The sequence below is a fragment of the Procambarus clarkii genome, chromosome 68, assembly GCF_040958095.1.
Source record: "Procambarus clarkii isolate CNS0578487 chromosome 68, FALCON_Pclarkii_2.0, whole genome shotgun sequence".
Lineage (NCBI taxonomy): Eukaryota > Metazoa > Arthropoda > Malacostraca > Decapoda > Cambaridae > Procambarus > Procambarus clarkii.
Genome location: NC_091217.1, coordinates 9,544,535 through 9,566,614, shown reverse-complemented (window position 1 = coordinate 9,566,614; position 22,080 = coordinate 9,544,535). Strand labels below are relative to the sequence as shown.

The 22,080-nt window shown below is 37.6% G+C and overlaps 1 protein-coding gene across 1 annotated transcript in view; it reads left to right on the top strand.

Moving 5' to 3' along the window:
- The window catches only part of LOC123774671 (MAM and LDL-receptor class A domain-containing protein 2), an 82,593-nt gene that overhangs the window by 9,440 nt on the left and 51,073 nt on the right, over positions 1-22,080 (top strand). The window contains exons 10-23 of the mRNA XM_045769179.2: positions 102-254; positions 849-1,061; positions 2,776-2,898; positions 3,740-3,839; positions 5,232-5,388; positions 7,192-7,423; positions 8,171-8,299; positions 11,891-11,973; positions 12,542-12,676; positions 13,476-13,587; positions 15,262-15,487; positions 16,186-16,328; positions 18,693-18,842; positions 21,478-21,630. Coding sequence (XP_045625135.2) covers positions 102-254; positions 849-1,061; positions 2,776-2,898; positions 3,740-3,839; positions 5,232-5,388; positions 7,192-7,423; positions 8,171-8,299; positions 11,891-11,973; positions 12,542-12,676; positions 13,476-13,587; positions 15,262-15,487; positions 16,186-16,328; positions 18,693-18,842; positions 21,478-21,630 — 2,109 coding nt within the window. The remainder of the gene's footprint in view (positions 1-101; positions 255-848; positions 1,062-2,775; positions 2,899-3,739; positions 3,840-5,231; positions 5,389-7,191; positions 7,424-8,170; positions 8,300-11,890; positions 11,974-12,541; positions 12,677-13,475; positions 13,588-15,261; positions 15,488-16,185; positions 16,329-18,692; positions 18,843-21,477; positions 21,631-22,080) is intronic.

The window sequence follows — 22,080 nt, the reverse complement described above, 5'->3', positions numbered from 1 at the left end:
AGTAATATATCATAATTGATTATAGTGTTACAAATAATCCACATATTAATATTATATTTAGCATTCCTATTTTAGTAAAATTTTGGTATTTTTGTTTACAGGTCACTTCATATTTGCGAGCTCAAAAAGTCGTAGCAATATTGTTGTTAGGCTACGGTCTGAAGACCTGCCGGCCGACTCACCCCACTGCTTCACCTTCTATTATTACATGCACGGCTCTGTACCTCCACCTCTCAATATGTATTTATTACAGGGTGAGTGACCTCTTTTTCTTATTGCACATTATCGTAATATTCGACTTACGTATCCGTATTGCATATGTTCTAGCTAGCAATGTTGGCGTTAAGTTTAAGTATGGATAAAACTTGTGAAGTCCGCATGCCACAGTGGTATCACCCTCGCCTCGTGCTTCACGCCCAATTTCGTCTGAGTTCGAGCCCTGGTCAGGGAGGATTTAACCTGTTCACACCTGTTCAACCAAAAGTATGTGTGTGTGTTATGTGCAACCTGGGAGGGGCTCCATGCTGCTGCTGGTGAGTTCCCCCTAAGCTGTGTACGACTGGAAAATAACATTTTTCTATTACCGGCATCTCTTAAGGTGGCCCGCAGCAGGCTTTTCTTCTTAATGTGTAAACAAAAAATTATTGTGACTTTCGGTATCACTCAATAACAGTTTTTTCTATAGAAGTGTTTTCGTTATTTCATTTATTACAGTACTGTACATATTTGTAACGGCTTTGAAAGTGGAATAGTTTTAGATATCTTCAGTAATATCGATGGGCATCTGAAGACTTGCTACATCTGTTTCATCTCGTATTCATTTCATTGTACTCTTCTTAAAATTTCAGATGAATTTCGTCCTGATCAGCACTTAGATTGGACTGCTCAAGGGGAGCACGGGGAGAAATGGCACCACATGAAGTTCTTCATTCCAAACACCACAGTATCCAGTCAATTTATAGTTTTCGAGGCAGTTCTAAGCTACTATAATAAGGATGTCGGCCATACAGCCATTGATGACATCCTCCTCCTGGATGGAGCCTGCTCGTCTGCTGGATTTGGTGAGTAAATCAATAGATGGCGCAGCGCAGTGGGTCATGTGCGCGTTAGTTAGTAGAAACTAACTCGGTTAGTTACCGTTGGGTCTGGCCACTAACAGGCTATGTGACTTCTCCAACAGTCTCGTTGTTGGCTAAGGGGATCCCGAAAAACCTAACAGACTTTCTGTCCACGACAAAAGGAAGCCATTTTTGACTATCCAGTTAAGTAGTTATTGTGATGTAAGCTTGTGATATATTTTGTCCAAGCTTTCCTGTATTTTATGCACTTACATTCAAATCTTATTTCAAAATTTTAATGTTATATACATATATTTATTAAATTAACGTCTTTTTAACATTAATAATATTTCAGACACTGTAAACTGATAACAGAAATTTCATGAACGCTGGTCATATGTCCCACGAAAATATATTCAAGATGCAGTGTTGCAGTGCCGTGAGCGACAATTCGATTGTGGGGTTGACCCTGGCACCCCTGACCTGGCACTCTGACCTGGCACCCTGACCTGGTGCCAGGGTCGACCCCAAAGGTTGTGCCGTTTAAGTCATAATCCCTTAGAATGCAATCTGCTATCAGAACATACATTTTGCCTATCAATAACCAACCCATCCTCCAAAAAGATAGCAACTTTTAGCAACTCTTGTTCAAACATACAGTTATGAACTGTTTTACCCACAAATGTTTGCGCTTTCTACTGTTGGAATACTTCAAATGGGAGTAACAATAACTATGCAATCTAATCTAACCTACTCTAGACCTATATAAGCAGTCCTATGCCTAATATATGACACATTAGACCTAATTTATTCCATATATGTGCTATACAAGGCTAGGAAAGTTTAGATTTAGTTGTTGTTTTCGATTTTCGTGCCCTCTTCAACATTAATAGTACAAAAAGTGAACTATTATGGGTCCAACAATACATTTTTGTATGTTTGACTTCATTCATCATTTTTAGGATGAAAGATTGCAATGTTGCATATCTCTGGAACACTTGGTATAATTCTATGTACTCGGCGTGCCGTATTTATCGCCATAGACTTCATGGGGGTCGCCATGAGAGCTGACCAATAAAAGTAGCCAATGTGGCCGACTCCGACCCGCCTAAGACAGTCCCCAAGCCCCCACTAGTCACCCTACAAAGTTTAATGAGACTAACCAAACGCGTCTGGCCTCCAACCTTGGACAAACATATATAATATATATATATATATATATATATATATATATATATATATATATATATATATATATATATATATATATATATATATATATATATATATATATATATATGACAATGTCAGACCACGGAGGAAAAATGAAACAGGAAATTTCCTGTTTCATTTTTCCTCCGTGGTCTGACATTGTCACATTCTTAATCACGTGTTTATTTTCGTGATATACACACACATATATATATATATATATATATATATAAATATATATATATATATATATATATATATATATATATATATATATATAAATATATATATATATATATATATATATATGTATGGAGCACATCGAAGGATGTAATTATGATACCCCTTAGCCTTGGAGAAAAGATTTAATGACATTCGAGTTACATGTACAATACTCATATATCTATACTGTACATACGTCCATTTATATTAAATACTAAATTATTCCCCAGCAGTATTTTAACTGTCCCATTATAAACGTGTATTTTCCTCATTTTTTTTATAGGTGCTGATTGTGACTTTGAAGCTTCAGACAAATGTGAATATTCAGTATTTACTGAGATTGGTGGTCCTGGCTGGTCTCAGGGCAGTAACGCTGCCAGTGGCCCCGACACTGACCACACCTATGGTATGTAGTCTGCAACACAATTGTTTCTAGCGATATACTAACGGTATATCTCTAAGATAGATCAGCTAATTATACCACATGGTTGACAGTGGCTGAGTGTGAAGGACAATTTGCAAACTGGCACAATAGTACAACATACGAATTTGACCTGAAATGACCAGATAGACAGTGTTTCCAGTGGCTGACACGCATTCTTAGTCCTGACAAAATCAGGTACTTGTACTTGAGACATGCGCCTTAAGATTGTTCCAGGACGGTTCCTGACCTTCTCATAAAGTATAACCCATGAAATTGTGTACTCTGGCTCTCAAGCGTTGTTCTCTGAATATGTGTGCTTCATTATATATATATATACTCGTATAATATGACTTGTACATATAACCTACACAAGTTTGATCGTTCTAAACTATGTTTTTATCAGTATGTCTCATCGTTAGGTCTCATATAACGTTACTCTATTTTAATTTCCAAATATTTTCACCGTTGTACACGATGTATGTGAATAACTATACAGTAAATGAATATATATATATATATATATATATATATATATATATATATATATATATATATATATATATATATATATATATATATTATGATTTGAATTCAAGAATTAAACATGCTTTTATTTTTATTTGTTGTATTCGCGATGAATAATATATATATATATATGTATATATATATATATATATATATATATATATATATATATATATATATATATATATATATATATATATATATATATATATATATACAGTATATGCGAGTTTGCGGTATATTAAAACACTTCTCCTGTAGTAGCTGCTGTATATTAATATATTTACATGTTTTCCAGGCGAGTCAAACGGTCACTACATGTACTTAGGCTATGACAACGGCAGAGAAACAAAGAGTCTAATCTCTAGTCCCCTCGTAAGAAGCACTGAGGAGTTCATGTATGTATTCATTGTCTTATATATTTGTTTACTGGAATGTTGTTTATCAGAAGAGGAAATACAGTTTAGAATCAAATACAATGGCATTTGAGGGTTAGAAGTGGCAAGCCACGGAGGAATGTGGTGAAGGTGAGTGGCGTGTTTTAGTGAGGCTTGTATGGAACTGTTTACTTATTGTCATTCTTCAGCATTATATTCCCGCCAAACACACACCGAAACTACGACAGTTGGTACAACGTTCGAACAAGTTTTAACGCCTAACCAGTTATAACAACCAATATAGCAAGTTGTAACAACGTTCTAAAACGTTATAAACACGTTAAGCCAAGATGTAACAACTTTATTACAAGTTGTAACAAGCGGAAAATAGAGACAGCTTTCGGTTTGTGTTTCCAGGGTTGACATGTATGGGTGAAAGTTCTTACACGGTCAGAGCAATAAATGCAGGTTGCCCGAAACGCTGTGCGTATTAGTGGCTTTAGGCATAGTATGTACTAGCTCTATCTAGAAATCCATTATTCTGTTTTGTTACTCATCGTGTATGTATGTACTTTTTACCTGAATAAACATTTGATTTGATTTATGTAGGCGATAATCAACCTGGTTATGTATTGTCTTAGGTGCTCGCTTACTTATATATGCAGGCATCGAAATCCAGCTCCTGGCTCTGTGTATTGAAGAAAAATATGCGAATTACATATTTCTACGGGCTGAAATTAAACTGCAGCTTCTGAGTTCCGCCTCTTAATCATTAATCGACTGTTGTGACACCACAATAAACATAATGGCTTAGTGATATTTACACTATAACCCGTGAAGGAGTTAGCCTCCGCTTCTTCCTCTCTTAAAGTGCGCCCCGCTTGCTGTCGTGAAGGGCAGTAGTCTCGCACACTCCAGCAGTGTCTCTGTATACGTCAGTGCATTCTCATGTGTTCTGTTTCCACGTGTTCCCCTCGTCCTGGTGTGACACGTGTCAGACAGACTCATAAACATGACCAGAAGAGCAAAATAAGATGATTTGTGTTTCACAATGGTCGAAACATATTTTTATCAGTTTTCTGTATTATAATGATAATTCTTCTGTTTAACGAACTTGATTCGTGTTTTATTATGCTTAAAAGATAATTTGACGTACAAGTTTGGGCGCTAAATTCCCTGACGATAATAACTTCTTGCCAGCTGCGTTAACTTGAGAAATACGAATTAAGGTTATGGAAACATTTGTATTTTATTTTCCCGAAAACTTCGTTTTTTCTTGATGTAGCCATTTTAGTTTAATTTTCTGAGTGATCTGAAATATGTGTAAGGTACTGTATGACTGGCGCCATGTATAAATTCGTTTGTTCATGTATGTCTTTGACGTGCTTAACTCTGAACATTGCTATCCTGCAGATGTGTGAGATGGTACTACTACATAGAGGGACCAGTGAACATGACAGCCCATCTGAGAGTTTCTGTTAGTAATGAAGACCCTTGGAAGGTTAACACGACTGAAGGAAGTGCCTGGAACCTTGGCCGCTTAACTGCTCAAATTATTGGTGACTTTGATGTAAGCTGACTTACCTTTCTCCTCCTCTTAAAACGTGATATCTTGCTCTTAATGTCCTCGTACTTTATACAGTCTCGCTACACACTTCGCCTAGATCAACCTATAACCTTCTGTTGACTTCCTCCTCGTGGTCCCATCAAGAGAGACATCACATTATTATCACCTGTCAGTATCTACAGTTATTCTTACTTCAATTATTTGTGTGCTTAAATGCAGGACAAATGTACAGGAAATACAATGACTCCAAAAACCTGTCGATTTGCATCACCCTGAATAATAGAGTACGAACGGACCATCTGAACACCGCATTTAAGATCATGCCGGTGAGCAGACGTCATCTCTTTCTCTCCTAACGAACTCTACATGTTCATCCCTGACAAAAATGACTCCCCACAAATAATCAGGGACCTGTAGCACAGTGGTCTACGTCGTCGGCTCACAACCGAGGGTGTCCGGTTCAGTTCCCTGGCAGGACAGAGATGGTTGGACACATTTACTTTCACCTGATGTTTCTGTTCACCTAACAGTAAATAGATACCTGGGAACTAGACAACTGTTGTGGCTTGCATCCTGGGGAAAGTAAGTATAGTAGTAGGTTAAGGGGGACCTGGATAAGCCTAACTATAGGCGTCATTCCTGACAGCGGGAACCATTGACTCCAGAAGTAATTACGTAATATAGTAACTTCGTAACAGAGCCAGTGAGCGACCTCACTCAAGATTCCGTAAAATGGGATCAATATTTGCATAATAAAATGCCAGTAGCGAACTTTTGAGTGTGACTTAGAGCAGCACTAGTCATTCAGAGTTTTAGCCATTGGTTCATCAATACAGTTTTTTACCATTGATTCCGCGTGCTTTAGGACCAGATGTTCGAGTTATAATATATTAAATGTCCTGGAGAATTCCTGATATATCACGTTGTTGAAAATTCTCTGATCTGTGAACTTGGTTATAGCTTCAAGAAATGTGAGCAGGATTGTTAGTGATTATCAATGACAATACAAATTAACTGTTTAGACAAACAGATAGATTAACGTGTTCAAGTTCCAAGGTATTATCCCGTGGAACTTACCGACTCCTACTGTTAGAAAATGTTTTTTTTTATTAAAACATTTAGGTACATGTGCATGTGTGCAGCTGCTCTAGACTGTCTGGAGGGGAAGACAGAGTGTGTCAAGAACTGGCTACGTGATGCTCAAAATCTCTAACATGCAGGATAGTTCCTGCATGTTAGTGCATAATCATTATGCATCCTGCATAATCCAGGATGACATGCAGACTACTAATCATGACATATGTGATTAATAATCTGCATGTATTTCGTCAACACCCCTCTCAGTGACTGTATTTGCTATATCGAATGTATTGATAGGTGTTTATTGCACAATAGTCTACACTGGCAAACTCTAGCTGTCGAATTCTAGATTAAGAAAACTCTATGTAGAAATCATGCCAGTTTTAGATAACTTTTGCAGAGGTGTGTTGGAGGGAACTTCAGTCTCACCACAAGGAAGAGTCTCCAATACGAAGATATTCCATGAGGTCTCCTGAGACGATGGGGTGTCTGTATTGTTGTGTTTATAGAGTATATAGGTTGTCTTTAAAGGCAACATAATTGAGCTCTGTGAGGGTGTCCCACTCTGGACGATCATGTGGGGAATCGATATTGGTACACTTTCCCCTTAACTAAAAGTATAGTTCTGAATGTGGTGGCTCGGTGATGGACGAGTTTAGTCCCCGTTGATATTAAGTTGTTTGTTTAATTAGTGACTTTAGTGAAATTATGTTGTTATTTCAACAGGTTGAGTTTGAAGGATACGTGTACTTCCCTACTGATGACGTCATCATTGCCATTGATGACGTATTGATAGAGGCAAAAGCTTGTCCTGCCGCAGCCTCGTGCAGCTTCGAGGACGGCATGTGTGACTGGACAGACGACGCTGACAGCAACGTGCTCTGGCTCATGCAGTCTGGCGCAGACGCAGAAGAAGCCTCAGGACCGCTCTATGATCATACTTTAAATTCACGTGATGGTAAGCATTTATAGTTTAGTTCCCCCATTGTCCATTGTCTGGGATAGCAGCTAAGTAACTCCCTGGTCTCTGTATTTACTGCTAGGTCAGCATCATGGTCAGAGAAACATTACCCGGGAAAGACAACACGAGCTCAGTTATACCTCTGTTTTAATTGTGTTGTGCAGCGCACATACCCAGTTGCATTTGCAGGAAACGAGCTCTAGCTCTTGGACCTTGCTTCTTAACCATTAATTGTTTGCCGTGAATTGTCCCTAACCACCTCTGAAAGTAGATGAATTAACGTCTGAGTGCGTACGAAAATAATTCTTAGGTGTATGTGTGCCTTAGTTAGTTATGGGCTGGGCTCCAGCGGCCAAAGGCAAACATGCCCACTTAATAAGTTAATCTATAATTTGAATGGTGATATGTGGGCCAATTGGGATTGTACCTCACGATGGTGTGGATGTGAGTATATCTGGGGAACTAGCTTTACTCTAATTAGATTCTAACACTCCTCTTGCTGGGAGATTCAAAGAGTCCACAGGATTATCATCCCTCTGTGGTAATATTATGTGTGTTGAACACAATATACGTACATATAATCTTCAATGGACTCTTTCAAAGTAATCCGACTGCAATAAATCAGAAAAAGTGAGGAATTGACTGCCCAATTATCACATTGATGTATTACATTGCATAATGATTATCCTTTCTTTAAATCAATTTATATGTAAGCAACTTTTGTTGTAACTTTTATGTTTCCAGGGCATTACATGTTTATGAGCGCAAGAACGGGGTGGCCCGGTGCAGACGGAATACTCAGGTCATCACTCATAGATGCGGGAGACTACTGTTTTGAGTTCTACTACTACATGAGTGGACAAGATATTGGAGGTAACATTATTTAGGAATTACATTAATGAATAAGTGCTGCTCATGATTTGTATGATGATTATTGTCGTCCGGTGTTGAACTTTTTCAAAGGCAGATATGATATTCAGAAGATGAGGTCTCCACGGCTTCCTCTGGTGAACTCTTTACCCTGCCATCACTTCCAGCATCATCGCATCTCACAACTCTTGAGCAGGCACTCCAGGCAGCCACAGCACCACCATGTCATCTCACTACACGCCCAACATCCCAACCTCAACAACGCCACGCAGCCAGCCACATGTTTATACAGTTCAATATTACCAAGCCACACTCTGCAGCTGCCATAAAAGAGTGCATTCAGAGTGATTACCAACACGTCAAAGTTCGTCATCATAAATCAAGTTCAAGTTCAAGTATGTTTATTGAGACAAGAAAAAATACATCTCATAGGGATAGAGTAGCTTAAGCTATTTCTACCCCCCAGTCATCATAAAATGCCACAGCAAACAGGATAAAGTCGCTTTCGTCAGCCTGAAGGATCCACAGTGCAATGTAACCTGGACGTGTTCGCGGAAGTGTCCCTATTCTCAAGTTATACTACTAGCAGAGCTCACTCTGGTCCCAGTGTCTGAATTAAGGCACGACTTACAGGTGGTTGTAGACTATCTATATTTGTAAAAGCAGATATGACTTGAAACAAAGGGGTCGGGTTCCACTACATTAACAATCGACAACTGGAAAAGCGGGGGCCCAAGAGCTGAAGCTCGGTCGTGTAAACACTGTCAGGTAAGTACACTTGGAACATACAATATATAGATTACAAAATCTCTGTTTATATCTCAGAGTTATATCTCTGGTGCGCCCACATTTGGACTACTGTATCCAAGAATGGAGACCTGTCTTCAGAAGGCTATATCTGTCTTGGAATAAATACAACGCAGAGCTACAAAAAATCATCCCAGAACTATGAACTTACCAGGAAAGGTTGAGGGCCACAGGAAAAAGACTACTGCAAACCAGACATAAGAGGGCAGATCTCATAAAAAAAAATTAAAATTATGATTAAATTGGATGATATTAATCCAAACCACTTTTTTAAAACGGCACATATAACACACACAAGGGATAACAGCGTAAAGCTTAACAACTCACAATGTAGGACAAAAAACAGGAAATGCAATCCTTGGAACCGTCAACCCGCTGAAGCCGTAAATGCCAAAACTACCGAATTTCAAAATCCAGCTTGATAAAATCATCAGGACAAATGAGGGTGACCTTTGACAAGTCGCCAGCTTTCTGTCCTCGTCGGGACCATTAGAAATATACACTGGCCCTTGGGTAAATTATTATTATCATTATTATTATTATTGAGAAAATCCACTAGGGCAATGAGGTGGGCGCAAACCTATGACTTTGGCATTGCCAATCCGCATACTCTACCACTAGACCACCGCTGACTTGTCCAGTCATACAACCGAATTTCTACTGAAATCACATATGAAGTCTGGAGGCCCCTAAAACGCCAGTCCAGGTTTTACGTGTGACCCACAGGCACTCAGAAAGAGAAGGCCACGTGTCACCAGCTGGTACACTGTGATGTAAACAATCCCCAGCATGCTGTCCGCCACGTGTCACCAGCTGGAACACTGTGATGTAAACAATCCCCAGCACGCTGTCCGCCACGTGTCACCAGCTGGAACACTGTGATGTAAACAATCCCCAGCACGCTGTCCGCCACGTGTCACCAGCTGGTACACTGTGATGTAAACAATCCCCAGCACGCTGTCCGCCACGTGTCACCAGCTGGTACACTGTGATGTAAACAATCCCCAGCACGCTGCCCGCCACGTGTCACCAGCTGGTACACTGTGATGTAAACAATCCCCAGCACGCTGCTCGCCACGTGTCACCAGCTGGTACACTGTTATGTAAACAATCCCCACACGCTGCTCGCCGCCCCTCGAAGACATGTCTAGCCAGGTTATCTTCATCTTCCAGTGTCCGACCATAAATAATGACGACACCTGCAAGCAATAACTCTGCTTCCTCCTCCCATCTCCACGCAAGAAATACTACAGAATCACCTCTAAATTCGGACTTTAATCAAAATTAAGCATGTAATATGGTGAAGGTGGGGAGAATAATTCTCCTCGACATTAGTTTATCTATAATCCTGAGCAAGTTTACATTGCTTTGTAACCCAAAATATGCGTTTTGTAAAATATAAATGATGTAATTGAACACGGTTCCCCAAAACTACACCTTGCATACTTCAGTATATGTAGCACTACTTTAACTAATTCTAATTCATTTAGCCTTAATTTGTTGAATGGCTTATACTAGTCCCATTTCCTAATATTCACCAATAATTAGTCTGCTAATGATCTTGGCATTTTATTATGAATGTATTTTTGGAAATTATCCATTCTATCATTTTGCCAGTGATTCTGCACTGCATATCTAGGAGAGTTAGTTTAGTTTAGTTCATTATTATGTGCCCCATACCTATCCTGTGGGCAACAGTGGAAAGGGTTACAGAGACACATAATGGGCTCAGGGACAGAACCCCCCCCCCCAAAAAAAAAAATTCATTTAGCTGTGCAAGTTACAGTCTTGATAAGCTAGTTACAAAATTTAATGTATGTTGTTATATCAACCATGGTTTGAGACCAACTTTAAATACAGTTTCTAAGCAAAGCAACTTACATATATTGTGAACTAGTGTCATAATAGATATGTTTATCCTGCACACCACTCCCCATACAGTGGGCATCAGTGGAGAGGTTTCAGCAAACCATAATTGATAAATATATGCATACTTTTTTCAGGAATAATTTCACTGTGAATAAGAAATCCTTACCTAACCTAAAGAGAGTGATATGTTTGATATAGGTTCATATGGCAGTGTACCATTTGGATGAAAGATAAAAGTTATCACTACATTATTCATTAAATTTTGATTACATTATTCTATGCTTACATAACACAATTGGATAATAAGTATTACCTCCACATGTTTCTCCATAACCAGGTCATGCTAACAATGATGGCAACACCCTCAACACATACATAAACTGTACAAATTAAGTCTTCCTTACTAAGGCTACTCAATAGCTCGGACAATAGAGCTTTGGCCCCACACATGTGGGGTTCAGTGTTCGAGTCTCCTAGAGTCCAGGTGAATAGAATAAACTACACATACATCAGGGCAAATAGAGGGACCTTTGATAAGCCTTCGGCTTCCTCTCCTCGTCGAGACCACTAGTGTTAGTGGCCCTCAGGTAAATAATACATAAGGCATTGACTAATGTAACTAGTTCAGTACCTGGTCCTGTAGGCCTAAATCGCAATATATATTGCTAATCAAATAGTGCAGCATCTGACAGGCCTGTATCCAAATAGTACAACTCTCCAACTGCCTTTCAGATGCTAGAATACTTTACAGCCATTATTGAAAGTTTTCATTAGTTTCATTTATTTTCAATATTATACCCTTTATGTGAGTTATTGTAGGGCACAGTTATTGGAAGATTTTAAGTATGTAAACATGGACTAATTTTAATATACTGGCATTTACACAAATCATTAATACCTGGTACTCACTCTTTTCAGCTCTTCTTGTGTCCATTCAAATAGAAGATGAAAGCCACACTGTGTTCAATAGAACTGGTAAACAAGCAGACGAATGGAGATTGGTAAGCTATAAGAATTATTGTATAGCTTCTGGGGGAGTTTGTCTTGCTTCATGCAGGTCAGCATTCAATCCCCGACTGTCCAAGTGGTTGGGCACCATTCCTTTCCTCTTGTCCCATCCCAAATCCTTATCCTGACCCCTTCTAAGTGCTATGTAGTCTTAATGGCTTGGTGCTTTCTCCTCTCCTGATAGTTCCCCTTCCCCCTTCTGGACTCTTACAGGCTATTCATGCTTGTGCCACCTCTTGGGTGGCTTAATCTTCATCACTCAATCAATCTCTGGATGTCTTAGTAATGCCATAATTCATTGGCATAATATCTTAACTAGTTGTCTGCATTATATATAAGTCACCTCATCATGCCTAGACATTACATAATAGCTTGGTAAAAATTAAATGAAATACAGTATGAGCATATGTACACTATGTGCAGAACTAGGTTATGTAGTACAGTAATAAAAAAATAAGAGATTTACATTTGTTATTATTTCAGCTGTATTTAGTCAAATGAATTTTACATATAAGCAGTGAATAATAAAAAAGGCTAACAAATTTACAATTCATTTTCCAGGGAAGAATTAGCATAAAGGAGATTTCGGACTTTACTATCAAAGTCATTGGCATTGTAGGCTCTGGAACAGAGGGAGACATTGCCATTGATGACACTTGGACCTCCTTTGGAGTCTGCCCTCATGTCCCAGGCCAGGTGGGTATAAATAACCACTAGAATATGTACAGTATGTGATAAATACTAATATTTCTTACAGAGTAACCACTGAGATGACCTTAAAGGCTTTGTCTGTTTTGGTGTTCTGAGAGAGATTGTTAGTATGGTATTGTACCTGAAAAGCTGTTTCACGAATTAAAATTTATTTAGGACGTAAGATTACTTTAAACAATAAGAACCAAGAGATTTAACAGGATAAACAGTTGTACATTGATGCTTTAAAGCACAAATAAATTTATGAATGATAATAATTGTAATACATGTAATATTTTATGTGTTTTTGTTTGTGGTTTGTGTTTTTATTACTGATTTTGTGTTGCAAAAGCAGTAGTATGTTTTAAATATTTGGAGATTTTTTTTACACTTTAATAGTACTTGTATAATTGTTAATTATTTTCGTATCTTTCAATAATTCATGTGTTACCATTTCTCATTCGGCTGAACTGGTTGAGGGGGTGGGGGGAGGGGTTCATCTTTTTCCCATGGTTTGGTTGTTGCTCTGGGTATGGTTCGGATTTGAGACATACTCAGGTAAGGTATACCTTACCTGAGTCCCACTGATTATTAGCAGATCATATTAATTTCTCCATATATATGTCAGTGATAATATTTTTTGGTTCATAGTATTTTCTCACTGTGTTCCCAATTTACATGTTTTCATAATTTAAAAGTATTTTACTTGTATCACATATACAAATTACTGTATGCAGATTTTGAATTTTTGCATATCCATCTGCCGACGTTTCCTGCTGTCTACATGCATTCTTATCTTTTGCAGTACTTATGTCATGATGGCAAAATAATACCAGAGGAGAAGCTTTGTAACTTTATAGCTGACTGTTCAGACAAAGACGATGAAGAGAACTGTGGAGCATGTGACTTTGAAAATGGTGGGTGACTTATTTTTGTTTGCTTTGAAATGGAAACTCCTACTGTACTTAGTATAGGTTATTTCAGTGACTCTGTCCCTATACTTCACAAAGGTGGTTTGCTGTGGGGCTTCATTTATAAAAAGTAGTGAATTAGATAATACTCTATTAATAGAAATCCAGGATTATGTAAATTAAATGGCTTTATAATTGGTAAGATTTGTGATAGGTACACAATTATGTAAAGCATAATTGTATGTGTAGTACATTTCAAGAATTAGGGAATAGCCTATCCCCCACTCAGTCATGTCACTTCCATTATGCGATAATTGGTTTATGGATCTTAATCAACTAAGGTGTAGGGGCTGTATAATCCCAAACCCATGTCATCCTGTCTGTATTCCTTGATAATATGTTGAAACACAAAAACATTCAGAATTTTAGTTTCATTCTCCCTTTGTGGGTACTTATGCAGAACTGAATTTCATGTTTTTTGTGGGTGTTCTTTCTTATTGTTGTATGGGAAACAAACTGTACAACCCAGAGCCAAGCACTTGCAACGAGGTTGAGCAAAAGTCAGGAGATATCCAACATCCAACACAAATACTAATAACCCAGGTCTTGATATTATCTAAGAACATGTAGCAGAATGCATCAAGAGCAGCATATTTTAGAGCATCATGGTTTGTATGATAAACAGCAAGCTTGCTAAGCTTGACCACTTGGCAAGCAATCTGTGATAAACAAACATTAAAACAGGGTAACCCAGTAGCTGCCAATTCTATACCAAGGCAAATAGATCCACTTCTGGGGAACTGAATGTCTCGTATTTAAAAAGTTGTGTAGTATAGTTGGCTTTGCTTTCGACTCATTATAAAAAATCCCAGGGTCTATTCCTGGGTGAGATACAAATGGTTGAATACATTTCCTTTCAACTAAGGCTCTGTTCACCTAGCAGTAAATATGTACCTGGGAGTAAGGCAACTTTTGTTGGGTTGTATCCTGGGGAAGGTCAGCAATAGTGTACAACCTTGTAGGGATCTCAATATAAGCCTGAAATATATACACAGAATATGCATAGGCTTCCTGTCCTCAACAAAATTAATTAAAATATCCAATGGAAGGATGTCCTGTCCACCTCCTACTCTTGTTAAAATTGGCCGGAAGCAGGAGAGACTATCTGAGAATATGTGAGACTTCTCAAGCATAGACCCTTGAGGGTTAAATCCAGTGGAGTCAACAGCAGAACTATCCTCAATTCAAGCTCACAAAAAATCAAGGACCAAGTGGATCCCTTCTTTTCAGGCAGTGAAACAGATATTCAGAATGCCAAGAAGAGTGTTTACATGTGGCTACCTTATTAGTAATGAAAATTTTCTGGAGGGAATAAAGTTATAAAAATATATAGTACAGTACTGTACAATCTAGTAGTTACTTGAGTGAGGTTGAATTATTTACATTATTGATTATTATATGTATGTTAATTCTTCTTCAACATATAAGCCATAAAATTCTGGAGAATTTATGGCTTTTATACAAAATTCACATCTTATCACAGGAAATATTAAACAAACTTAAAAATACTTTTATGTAGTGATTAGGTCTATAGGAACCTATGTGGTATGTTTACTTCTAATTATTTGGTCATACACTACTTATATAATTACAGGATTCCAAATTGTCACTTCTTTACAGGAATGTGTGGCTGGACAGCAATGAACAATAGTGCCTATTTGTGGGAACTTGGACAAAACTTGAGTAGTGATGACAACAATGGAGAATACATCTATGACCATACACTAGGGACAGACTTGGGTCACTTTCTGTATGTTGTGGAGCAACCCAGTGATGATGGAGGCCCAGCTGCTCTTGTTACTATACCCCACCATGATTCCAAGATTCACTGCATCTTTCTCCTCTGGTAGGATGAATGTTTTGTTTGCAGTTAGTGGAAGTTTGGCTATTCAGTATTTCTTAGCATAATTATAATAACAGTACCATGTGTGGGGTCCTCATGGGTGCCCATGTGAGAAGGCTTTGAATTCAGATTTGGTCCAATCCAGTTTAGAAAGACGCCTAAAGTATGTGGAAAAACTGAGTGACCACAACTAGAAAGGACATAAGATGAACTTAATGGAAAATTTTACTTAGCTTGATTAGCTTAAAACGTGAATTGTCTTCACAAGCAGAAGTGGACAAATGGTTTGAACCCTGAGCAGGGAGGGAAAATTGGGCATCAATCTTTAATGTTTCACCCTTGTTCATCCAGCATTAATTGGGGACCTGGCTGTAAATTGGTTACTAGATCCAACGTTTAAAATAAAATAAGCATTCATGATTGTTAAATTTAAAATTGCATAGTTTCTTAGTAGAAAATATTAATAACATGTTTAAACTTTTTAAAGTTTATTAACAAAAATTTAAATGACATTAAACTCTGAAACCATTTTTTAGTTATTTGTTTAAAAAATATTTATATGCTTTATAATATGTCACTGACCACTAAGACAGATTTTCCTGAGCAAGTCTTATAAGACTGGTTACAGTTTGAATAAGACAACTCTGTGAAAGCCACCACAAATTACTATAAAAACCCTAAAGTGTATTAAATTATTTTAGGTATCGAGAAAATTCGAATGAAGCACTTGACAAAAATATCGAGGTACTTGTGAGTGTTGAGAGATACGGTGATGTTACACCTCTTGCATATTTAGTCAATGAAAACACTGATGATTGGAAGGAGGCTGTAGTAATACTTCATGGTATGTATTACTTCCTTCATCAGTATTGTATTTTGTCTACATATACTGTATTCATGTCCATATTTTAAATACTGCAACTCAAATGAACAAATCCACAAGGGCCGTGACGAGGATTCGAACCTGCGTCCAAGAGCATCCCAGATGCTGCCTTAATCGACTGAGTTATGACATGGTCATGGGCTACGACATGGATTTTGTTCATTTGATGCATCACGTTATTGTGATTTCTGTGTGTACTGTAACTTACTTTTTTCTGGAGGAGCCTCTGGTGATTCCCTGATGTGACTCACTACTGAGTCACATCAGCTGCATGAGTCCTATTTGGCCAACCGGGGACCAGAATCAAAACCTAGCCCTGTTGTAGAGACACAGACAGCTAGGGATTGTTACAATCACCAACATCAAGAAAGAATTCAGAAAGTCAGCAAAGCAAAATAGACAACTGAAAGATTCACAGAAAACAAAGCACTGAAACAGCCAAATTATTCTGCAAATGAATCATTCAAAACAAATGGCTCATTTGAAACTAGCTCAACCCCCCACCCTAGTACAAATGACCACCAACAGATGCTGCTCCATGAGCTCCAGGTTTCCGCCCAGGCCATTAGTTAGCCTTGTTGCTGATGTCGGAGCAATCTGTCCTTCCTTAATTGCTTTACCATAGCAAGTCCTACTTATTTAAAAAATAAGTGATGGCCATTCTGTGCAGGGTCATTTGCCTGTACTGTATATCATTACTATACAAGCAACAATGATATGTTCAGCAGTGACAAATTCCAATTACTTTGGTATGGAAAAAAATCAGAACATAATAGGAGTACAGGATACAAGATTCAGTCACTCATAAAATGAAGTAACCAAGTCAATGATCTAGGAATTATAGTACTGTATTAGAAAACCTAATATTTAAAGAGCACAATATAGCATGCATAGCAACAGCCAGGAAAATGATTGGGCAGCTAATATAAAAATTTAAAACAAAGGGGAGGAAAATGATTGGGCAGCTAATGAAAAAATTTAAAACAAAGGGGTGTCATGCTATTAAAGTTACTTTTAGAAGCACTGGTGCTATCTCATGTAGAATATTATTTGTAATTCATACCTCACTTTAAGGCAGGTATGAAATCTGATGAATATGAAAAAAACAGATTTATGGAGCTTATAATAAATGCATGGAGATTAGTATTTGGATGCTAGAGAAACATTAATATACAGTAATTCAAAATAAGTTAGTGAAGGGTTTGGTAAAACAATGATATTTCAACATAAATTTTAGAGATTAGTAAGCCAAGAGGAACTTTATTGGTTTTCAGTGATGCCACAGTTGGTAAAGAATGCACACAATTATTGTTTTTAATTTCATGTCTGGCCTGTGTTGAATTTCTTAGCTGTGATTTTTCTGTCCACAGTGTATTACTGATAAATCAAGTCTGGCTTTCATTTACTTGTTGCAATATGGATGCTATTGGATGGATAAATATGGATGCTATTGTGTGGATGTTATTGATAACCCTTAAATTTACTTTAATGTACCTACTTTTTTTTTCAAATTTCTTATACAATGTATTTATTTAATACTTTCTTACAACGCCTTTTTATACTTTCTTACAATGTACCTGTAAACATTTTTTATCTTTTGCTAGAGAATATCTTCTTAAAATTATATGTTAGATTAAGGATCTGCCCGAAACGCTTTAAAGCACTGTCCTTCCCAGTGCTCTAAACTCGCACTGTATCTAGTGCTACCCATTCCCCCAACATATGTACCTAAGCCATACAACCTTACCATTGTAATCATTGCTATCACCTTATGTCATGGTTCTTATATTGAATGCATACTTTATTGCATTATATTGTACAGTACCTTGAAATAATCCTCAAATTATGCTATCATGTACCTGTCTATAACCCTCATATTTTACTTTAATATACTGTACCTACTAATCTTTGTCAAATTTTCTTACAATGTACCTGTTAACATTTTTTTAATTTTACTAGTAATTACCTACTTAAAATTATTTGTTAGATTAAGGACCTTCCCAAAATGCAATGCATGCTAGTGGCTTTACAAAAATGTAGAAACATCAATGCTATGTACAGTACTCTCATAAACCCAATGTACGTTCTTGTATATAAATAAATAAATAAATAAATAAATAAAGAAAGAAGTTCCACAAGTGTTAAAGCTAATTGACTCTGAAATGAAAATTTGCCAAATAAAATGAAAAAGTAGTAAAGTAAATACTGAATTATGGATGGGATGTGACAGGGTTGTTGCATTGCTTCATGAAATTTCACTCATTGTACAGTAAGTGGGAGTAGGAATATGCCTTTCATATGAAAATGTTTGTACTTAATGAACAGACTGGCTTGGAGATTTTGTTGTGCGTGTGGAGGCCACTACCACTGCCGCTCTGTCGGACCTGTCAGTGGATGACTTCTCCTTTGTGAACTGTGCCATGCCTCATGGGTCGGTTCCGTGCCTCACCAACCAAATCCGCTGTGAACAAACAGGTAAATAAGTGAACTATCAGTTATATTTTACTGAGCTATTATATTTTGATGCTTCCTGAGGCAAGATGACCGAGTCCTTCAGTGGATAAGGTCACGACATTAAGCTAGGATGACATTCTAGACCTGGGAAGGAGGAATATTTTTAGATGTCCTTTTTGTGTTACACTGGTGATAAGGAGTCATTGGAGAACTGTTGTCTAGACTACAGTGACTACAGAAAGTTAACTCATAAACACTAAAAATTCTTTCTCAGTCCTACTTGGTATCACAGGTGTTCTTGTTTCCCACCTTGCCACTTTCTCCAATTGCCACAGGATTGGCAATTGCCCTAGGCAGGGCGAGACATATGGGCAAGTCTCCTTACATCCTTACCACTGTTCACCTAGCAGTAATTAGAAACCTGGGTTTTAGTTGATTGTTGTAGGTCGCATCCTGTGGACTGGTCAAATGCTGCATATATCTGAGGTATACTCGAATTTCCCACAAACGCTGCAAGGCACAGCACAAAGAAAATAGCCAAAAGGCTACACATGAAATATGACGCAAGGCAAAGAAACTACAGCTGCAAGGCCACTGCAGCGAGTGGGCCGGTAGATCCCAGAGTCCAAAAAAGGGTTCACGCCCAAACAAGGTAACTACTACCTTTGTCATCACCAGGCCTTGAGCCCATCACATTCTTTTGACTTATTTCCATCAGGGTTAGGTAGACTTGAGACTAGATTTCATGCCTTGTTTTCATCTTTAGATAACTAAGTTTTATATGCAGTTGGCTGCATATAAAATGTGTACTTGCTAAATACACATTTTATGTGTTGTCTTAGCAATGTGTACTTTCTAAGGCAACACACACATTTGGAATGCTTCTTGTGTGTCTTCAACAAATCATTTGTGTGTGCTGTGACTTAACTGGCCAGTGACCCCAGTCTCCTTTGATTTTACTATTCGGTTCATGCATTAGTAATGGGTTCCTCCTCTTGAAGCTACTACTACATGCTGGTGCTTTGCTCTAGGACTAGGTGTTTGTGCTAGGTACTCCTCCTTGGGATCTCTTGGCTAGCTCCATTGTGTGTTTCTGTTTGTTTACCCCTCCACTGAGTCTGGCTGTATTGTTTCAGACTGTATTGCTCTTTTTATTTTTGAGTCATTTGCCATCCATACAGTGACCCTTCTATGTTTTTAAGTTAGACATTGTTAAGTTTGGGTCAGTTATTAACTCTAGCTGTAGCTCCCCAGACCGACTCCTTTGCCTTTGTGGCTTGGCTGAACCATGGGACCTATTCCTGGTTTTGGCCATTATTCATCGAATTAAAATGAATTCTCGGAGACTGTTACAGTAGCTGTGTAGAGCTGTTTCTTCTTCCTTGGGTCTGGTGAAAACCCAAGTTGCTTGTGCATTTTTTTTTTTTTTTAGGTAATCACTTCCTTATATATGAGCTAGTCATAATTCAGTTAGGTCAGCCAGTATCTGACTGGGTGCTGTTTACTGATGCCAACCCATGGATAAATATGCATTATAACAAGTAGTAAAAGATGGACGTTTCCCATAAATTTCTATAATGTATAGAAAATTCATTAAGTAAAAGTTAATACAGTATACATAAAGTGGAAAATATTCCATGTTCCACACATTGTCCACATTTCTGTTTAGGAGATGAATCTTGATAGTTTGTGAACACTACAGCATCGCTATTCAAAGTTTGACAAATAACTTGTTGCAGCATAGAGGGTTTGTGTGTGGTGAAATTACCCCAATGTCTATTCCTTGTTAATTATTATGTTTATTAGTAGAAACAATGAAAGCATGTAGAGTACAGCTAAGTGGGAAATTAGTGGTTTGATCATAGCATGGCAGTCCTTGTCGTGGCAAACATGGTTTGGAAAGAATTTAAATGTGTGAGTAAACTTCCTGTAGTCTCTCTTTGGGCGGGCTGGAATGATATTTTCTCTTTTCTCTTTTCTCACCAAGAAATTGGCATTTCATTACAGTCAATGCTGTTTTTTTTTTTTAAATTCAGTGAGTATGTACATTACAATCAAATTGTTTGTTTGTGTAGTAATTTATTTATTTATTTATTTATTTATTTATTTATTTATTTGTTTGTTGAGTGGACAGCTATAGCTCAATTAATATAGATGCAGAATTAAGTTGCTAACATTCTTGTAAAGTCACTAATACTGTATACATAGTGTTTCAGGCAAGAAAATTTTAAAGCAGTTTCTTGTAAAGAGTTTAATTCAGACATATTATATTTTAATGCTGCAATTTTCTTCCTTTTAATCCTATATTTTATTAAAAGATATTTATGGGAAAGTTGTTCAATTAACATTATTACAAATGTTATTTACAGTCTCTGTGGTGTAGTGGTAAGACACTCGCCTGGCGTTCCACGAGCGCTTTGTCATGGGTTCGTATCCTGGCCGGGGAGGATTTACTGGGCGCAAATCCTTAACTGTAGCCTCTGTTTAACTCAACAGTAAAATGTGTACTTGGTTGTAACAACGATTCTTCGCGGCGGAGATCGTATTCCAGGGACCTGCCCGAAACGCTACGCGTACTAGTGGCTGTACAAGAATGTAACAACTCTTGTATATATCTCTCTCAAAAAAAATAAAAATTAGTATCTTATTTACCCAGGACTCTGCATTGATAACGATCTGTTGTGTGACAACACAAACGACTGTGGAGATATGAGTGATGAAATAGACTGTGGGATCAATGTTCCTTTGTGCACCTTTGAAGAGGATGACTCCTGTTACTGGGCTCAGGAAGATGAACAGGATGATATGGGTAAGTGAGAAGCATTTTCTTGTTGTCATAAATGTTTGTAATCTGCATATTATAATGCTTCTCTTTCACACACAATGCATTGGTGTATCATGTGCTTTAGTTATTTTTACAAATAGAGTTGTATAGGAAGTTTATGAATATTATGAAACAATTATTTCTTCATTAATACCCAAAAGAAGTTGATATTTAAATGTCACTGGAGATATGCAATCAGGATGATAAGCTGATAATCATTATTGCCTAAAGTCCACCAGCATCAAAACATGGACTAAAGAAGAGCTTGATGACAAAAAACGAAGGCCTTATAATGATCATAAGAGAGATACAGTGCAGTAAGAGAAGATAAAGATAAATCACAATTGTTGATACAGGTATTTGGTCATTCAGTTTGAAAGCAATAGACTGGGAAGCCTACATAGCACGAATGGAGGACTTTTCTGAGGGGGAGCC